Source organism: Chiloscyllium plagiosum, chromosome 3 (assembly GCF_004010195.1).
Source record: "Chiloscyllium plagiosum isolate BGI_BamShark_2017 chromosome 3, ASM401019v2, whole genome shotgun sequence".
NCBI classification, from domain to species: domain Eukaryota; kingdom Metazoa; phylum Chordata; class Chondrichthyes; order Orectolobiformes; family Hemiscylliidae; genus Chiloscyllium; species Chiloscyllium plagiosum.
In genome coordinates, this window is record NC_057712.1 from 131,270,726 (window position 1) to 131,277,669 (window position 6,944).

The 6,944-nt window shown below is 43.1% G+C and overlaps 1 protein-coding gene across 6 annotated transcripts in view; it reads left to right on the forward strand.

Annotated features, from left to right (window-relative positions):
* Positions 1 to 1,353, forward strand: part of LOC122548552 (serum response factor-like) — a 109,565-nt gene extending 108,212 nt beyond the window's left edge. For 5 of the 6 annotated variants that reach the window (XM_043687354.1, XM_043687350.1, XM_043687348.1 and 2 more), the window contains one exon: positions 175 to 1,353. In XM_043687354.1, the coding sequence (XP_043543289.1) occupies positions 175 to 214 (40 nt within the window). In that variant the 3' untranslated portion in view covers positions 215 to 1,353. The remainder of the gene's footprint in view (positions 1 to 174) is intronic. The other variant, XM_043687352.1, reaches the window with a different exon arrangement.
* Positions 1,354 to 6,944: the final 5,591 nt, after the last annotated feature.

Below are 6,944 nucleotides of genomic sequence, written 5' to 3' on the forward strand. Positions count from 1 at the left end.
GGGAATTGGGAAGTAGTGTCCACTGTGAGCAAGGGCGTGGGGTGAGGTGGGTTGTGGGGATTGGGAAGTAGTGTCCACTGTGAGTGAGGGATGGGGGTGAGGTGGGTTGTGGGAATTGGGAAGTAGTATCCACTGTGAGCAGGCTCTGACTGTTTGCCCCTTTTTATTTTACAGATGGCAGTCATTGGGCAGCAGTCATGCACTGGCAGCCTGACTGAGCTTCAGGTGAGCAGCCTGGAGACCACACACAGCAACAAGCTGGCCCAGAACGATTAACCCTTCATATCTAGGACTGAGAGAAGCGGCATCTATTTAAAAAGGAAACTGAGCGCCATATTTATTTATTTTCTCCCCTCACCCTTCACCCCTGTTTTATTCAGAAAGATTGGATGGAACATTTTCTAAATCAATGTGAAATTACCGATGGCCTAAGGATTATCTTTTACACAATTCAAAGCGATTTGCACGCTGTGGACCCATAACAAACCAAACCCAGCCAAAATTTAACACTGTTGTGACAGTTTTGTAAAGACCTGAAATCATTCTTCTACCTGTCCCTTGGAGGACGAAGTCAGCATTGACATTTTGTTCTAAACGCGTCTGGTTTTGTCATTGCTCCAGTTTTAGCCGTGACGCTTTAGCTTGGTTTGGAGTGGAATGGGACGGGGCAGGGTGCATGTGGACAGACGCAGAAGTCTGCCTAAGCTGTATGCTGGCTTCAACCCTTGGTGATGTCTGTGCTTTGATCTTGTTTTGAAAGTCAAAGGATATCATGGCATTAATTTTCCACATCTGTTTCTCCAACAATTCTTTTGTGATTATATTTGTACTGAAAACAAAATTGTTGGAGGTGTGTGTGTGTGTGTGTATATGCATGTGTATATTATACATGTGTGTAATATGTAGGTACAGTATATACACCCATATATAATGTGTTGCTCATATGCACACACAAAACGTTTAGTATTTAGAAAGTTTTTTTTAATGAAGTCTATATGAAATGTGATCCAAGTTGAATTAATTGATTTATTAGAGTGGCCTTTGGAGGGGGAACACCATAAGTGACTTCACTCATGACTCTGCACTAAGGGAGCAAACATTCAGTCAAAAAAGTTTCTGCTCTTGAATGTTGTCCAGTTCTCCCCGCCTGCCCCAAGGTCACGTGTGCATATTACGATTACGATTGGCCTTGCTGCCCTCTTTGGGTGGGGGTGGGGGTGGGGGAGGTGGTCAGGATTGGCCGTGCTGCCCTCACTGGGAGCGGATCAGAATCAGGAATGTCTGTAACAAAAATAGAAGTTGCTGGAAAATCACAGCAGGTTTGTCAGCGTCTGTGGAGAGAGAAACAGAGTTTAACATTTCGAGTCTTGTTCTGAAGAAGTCACATTGGACTCAACATTAACTCTAATTATCTCTCCACAGATGATATCTGACACACTGAGGTGCTCCAGCAATTTCTATTTTTAGTGGCTGCATGATTCTCAGTTTTGGACAAGATTGGGTTTGTTTGTCCTTTGGCTACAATTGGCCCGTTTAAACTCTTTCCACCCTCTGTCATTCAAATTTGAATATTTAGCCACACATCTGGGGAGAACAAGATAAAACAGGGATGGGGGTGGTGTAGGAGTAGCAGGGTTTGGTAGTAAAAAGATGTGAGGAGTTTGCTGTTTTATATGAGCAGCTTTTTGGGAGCATTAGGAATTGGGTTGTTTCTTTTAAAGATCGTTATGTTAATTTGAATAACACTGTGGCCTTTCTCCTGTAGAAGATGATAACCCAAAGAATTCTACTGGATAGGCTTAGGCCGTGATAAAATCACACTCTGGTCCAGATCACAGTCCAGAGATTGGGGATGAGTGTTGTTCCTGACCCTGATCTTTGACCAGTGCTTCTTGCTGTAACATGTGTCAGGAAGAGACAAGGATTAAACAGGCTCAAGTGCTTGGATGCTTCAAACCCCAAATTGCTCCCTCTTCCTCACTTTTCAAGTATATGACAGTCTTCTTGTGGAGTTTAGAAACGGAAAGAACTGCAGATGTTGTAAGTCAGAAACAAAAACAGAACTTGCTGAAAAAGCTCAGCAGGTCTGGCAGCATCTGTGCAGAGAAATCAGAGTTAACGTTTCGGGTCAGGTGACTGGAAGTTCTGAGGAAAGGTCACTGGACCTGAAACATTAACTCTGATTTCTCTTTCTAAAGATGCTGCCAAACCCGTTGAGCTTTTCCAGCAATTTCTGTTTTTGTCTTTGTGGAGTTGTTGTCCAGTGAATGACTGCATCTCCCAGAAGACAGGTCGACAGTTCCACTGACTCATGAAGGTATTGGTGCTGAATGTGTAGGAACTGAGTGTGAGGGAGATTAGCTACTTGCCAAATCACATTTCCTCTGATCTGAAACACTGCAACGGATCATCTGTTTTTGGCTTGCCAATCAATCTGGTTTTATTAAGTCAGAAATTACACAACACTAGGTTATATCCAACAGATTTATTTAAAATCACAAGTTTTCGCAATGCTGCTCCTTCATTAAATGACTTCACTTGACAAAGGAGCAGTGCTCTGAAAGCTTTGTCCACCAGCACCTCGGCGTTATGTTTTACTAACATCAAGGTGACTGGTTACAATCATGATTTGGAGATGCCGGTGTTGGATTGGGGTGTACAAAGTTAAAAATCAAACAACACCAGGTTATAGTCCAAAGGTTTATTTGGAACCACTAGCTTTTGGAGCGCTGCTCCTTCATCAGGTGGTTGTGGAGTATAAGCTCGTAAGACACAGAATCTATAGCAAAGGTCATGTAACTGAAATTAAAATTGAAAAAGACATGGATTGTTTGTCAAGTCTTTCATCTTTTAGAATGACCATGTTGGTTTTTCAATTCTTTCATATATAAATTGCAAAACATTTTTAAAGTTACATTCTCAAGTGAACTTCAACAATTGGTGTCATGTTGGTCCATGATAATGCATTGAAGGTGTGAGGTGCCCTGTGTGAGACTGTCTGTGCCACAATATTCAGACTGACTCTAATCTAAAAAATGGATTTACAGAATCTTACCTGGATTCATGCAGTTTTTGAGCAAAATAAAATGTAATTCTGCAAGTACAAATTCACCCCACAAACTTGTGTGCGCATGCGGACGCATGTGTGTGGGGTGGGGGGGGCAGGGGATTATGAGTGTCTGTGAGAAAGTGCGTGTATGTGTGTGAGTGTAAAGGAGTATAAGTCTGTGAGGGGACTTGTGAGAGTGTGGGAGTGTATGTGTGATCGTACATTGGTACATTGTACAGTGGAGAGGCTACGTCAGCGAATGAATGGACACTGCACAACAATCAACAAACAGAAGTGTTCCCTCCCAGTCAGAGAACACTTCAGCCGTCCAGGACATTTGACTTCGGACCTTCGGGTGACTGTACTCCAAGGTGGACTTCAGGACGGGCAACAGCACAAAGTGGCTGAGCAGAGGCTGATAGCCAAGTTTGTACCACTGGGGATGGCCTCAACCGGGACCTTGGGTTCATGTCACACTACAGGTGACCTCACTGCACTATGCACACACACAGACTCACAGATACTCCTACACACACACACACTTCTACAGACCCATGCACTCACGCAGACCCTCTTTCATACATTCACACAAACACTCCCACACTCACATGCATCCTCTCAGAGACTTCTACCTTTTTACACTCACTCACACAAACACAGTCTCTCAGACATTCATAACCCCCCATGCACACACACATATATAAGTTTGTGGGGTGAATTTGTACTTTTAGAATTACATTTTATTTTGCTCAAAAACTGCATGAATTCATGTACAATTCTGTAGATCCATTTTTTAGATGAGAATCAATCTGAACATTGTGGCACAGATAGCTTTGCACAGGGCACCTCACGTTAAATGCATTATCTGGGTCGACATGACACCAATTGTTAAAGTTCACTTGAGAATGTAACTTTAAAAATGTTCTGCAATTTACATATGAAGGAACTGAAACCAACGTGTTCATTTGAAAAGATGAGAGACTTGACAGATCACCCATGTCATAGTCATAGAGTCAGAGATGTACAGCACGGAAACAGACCCTTCGCTCCAACTTGTCCATGCCAACCAGATATCCCAACCCAATCTAGTCCCACTTGCCAGCATCTGGCCCATATCCCTGCAAACCCTTCCTATTCAATGTTGCAATTGTACCAGCCTCCACCGCTTCCTCTGGCAGGTCATTCCATACAAGTACCACTGAGTGAAAAGTTGCCTCTTTTGTTTCTTTTATATCTTTCCCCTCTCACCCTAAACCTATGGCCCTCTAGTTCTGAACTCCCCCATCGCAGGAAAAAGACTTTGCCTATTTATCCTATCCATGCCCTTCATGATTTTATAAACTTCTATAAGGTCACCCCTCAGCCTCCGACGCTCCAGGAAAAACAGCCCCAGCCTGTTCAGCCTCTCCCTGTAGCTCAAATCCTCCAACCCTGGCAACATCCTTGTAAATCTTTTCTGAACCCTTTCAAGTTTCATAACATCTTTCCGATAGGAAGGAGACCAGAATTGCACGCAATATTCCAACAGTGGCCTAACCAATGTCCTGTACAGCCGCAACATGACCTCCCAACTCCTGTACTCAATACTCTGACCAATAAAGGAAAGCATACCAAGCATCTTCTTCACTATCCTATTCTACCTGCAACTCCACTTTCAAAGAGCTATGAACCTGCACTCCAAGGTCTCTTTGTTCAGCAACACTCCCTAGGATCTTACCATCAAGTATATAACTTCTGCTAAGATTTGCTTTCCCAAAATGCAGCACCTCACATTTGTCTAAATTAAACTCCATCTGCCACTTCTCAGCCCATTGGCCCATCTGATCAAGATCCTGTTATATTCTGAGGAAACCTTCTTCGCTGTCCACTGCACCTGCAATTTTGGTATCATCTGCAAATTTACTAACAGTACCTCTTATGCTCACATCCAAATTATTTGTGTAAATGAGGAAAAGCCATGTTGACTATCCCTAATCAGTCCTTGCTTTTCCAAATACATGTACATCCTGTCCATCAGGATTCCCTCCAACAACTTGCCCACCACTGGTCTGTCGTTCCTTGGCTTGTCCTTACCAGCTTTCTTAAACAGTGACACCAAGTTAGCTAACCTCCAGTCTTCCGGCACCTCACCTCTGACTATCGATGATACAAATATCTCAGTAAGAGGCCCAGCATTCACTTCTCTAGCTTCCCACAGAGTTCTCGGGTACACCTGATCAGGTCCTAAGGATTTATCCACTTTTATGCGTTTCAAGACATCCAGCACTTCCTCCTCTGTAATCTGGACATTCTTCAAGATGTCACCATCTACTCCCCTACATTCTATATCTTCCATATCCTTTTCCACAGTAAATACTGATGCCATATACTCGTTTAGTATCTTCCCCATCTCCTGTGGCTCCACACAAAGGCCGCCTTGCTGATCTCTTCCCAGTTAATGTATTTTTGACCTTAATGTATTTTTAAAAACCCTTTGGATTCTCCTTAATTCTATTTGCCAAAGCTATCTCATGTCCCCATTTTTCCCTCCTGATTTCTCTCTTAAGTATACTCCTACTGCCTTTATACTCAGAATTCTAAGGATTCACTCGATCTATCCTGTCTATACCTTACATATGCTTCCTCCTTTTTCTTAACCAAACCCTCAATTTCTTTAGTCATCCAGCATTCCCTATACCTACCAGCCTTCCCTTTCACCCTGACAGGAATATACTTTCTCTGGATTCTCGTTATCTCATTTCTGAAGGCTTCCCATCTTCTATCCGTCCCTTTACCTGCGAACATCTGTCCCCAATCAGCTTTGTAGGTACATCCACATACTGAATCAGAAAATTTTCTTGTACGCACTTAACAAATTCCTCTCCATATAAACCCTTAACACTATGGCAGTCCCAGTCTATGTTTGGAAAGTTAAAATCCCCTACCATAACCACCCTATTATTCTTACAGATAGCTGAAATCTCCTTAAAGTTTGTTTATCAATTTCCCTCTGACTATTAGGAGGTCTATAATACAATCCCAATAAGGTGATCATCCCTTTCTTATTTCTCAGTTCCACCCAAATAACTTCTCTGGATGTATTTCTGGGAATGTCCTCCCTAAGTACAGCTGTAATGCTATCCCTTATTAAAACCGCCCTCCCCGGCCCCCGCCTCCCTTTCTGTCCTTCCTGTAGCATTTGTATCCTGGAACATTAAGCTGCCAGTTCTGTCCATCCCTGAGCCATGTTTCTGTAATTGCTATGATATCCCAGTCCCATTCTCCTAACCATGCCCTGAGTTCATCTGCCTTCCCTGTTACAGGTACAGGTCACTTCTGCCCCAAAACAGCTTCCAATGATCCAAAAATGTGAATCCTTCTCCAGGACGCCAGCTCTTTTTCAATATATAATTTCAGTTAAATCACACTGTAAACTTTTGCAATAAATTCTGTGTCCTATGATCTTATGCTCCACAACCACATGATGACACAGCTAGTTCTTCCAAATAAACCTGTTGGACTATAACCTGGTTACAATCATGGAAGGGAAGATGTTAAAAGTTACGTCCGTGTCAGCCATCGCCCTGTATAGGGTGTGAAAGCAGGCTGCTTTCCGTCCTGGAGCTTCCTGCTGACAGGTAATTCCCACCTTCCCCCTCCATCCTCTCTCTCTGGCTCTAAACAGATTCATATTTCACACAGACATTGCCCTCTCCGTTTAGCTGGTGTTCCTCTGTTCTGCACCTTCCCAGTTTATGGCCTTCTCATTGATAATCCCTGACCTTTGTACGTGCCACGGTCCCTTCAAGTTCAGGCCCACCTACAAGCAGCAGTTTTTTGTACTTGGTGCTATGAAGGGAAACGTTTTCATAGGAAGCGGCCACTACCTTTTATAAAATGCCTTTGAAAGAGAGAG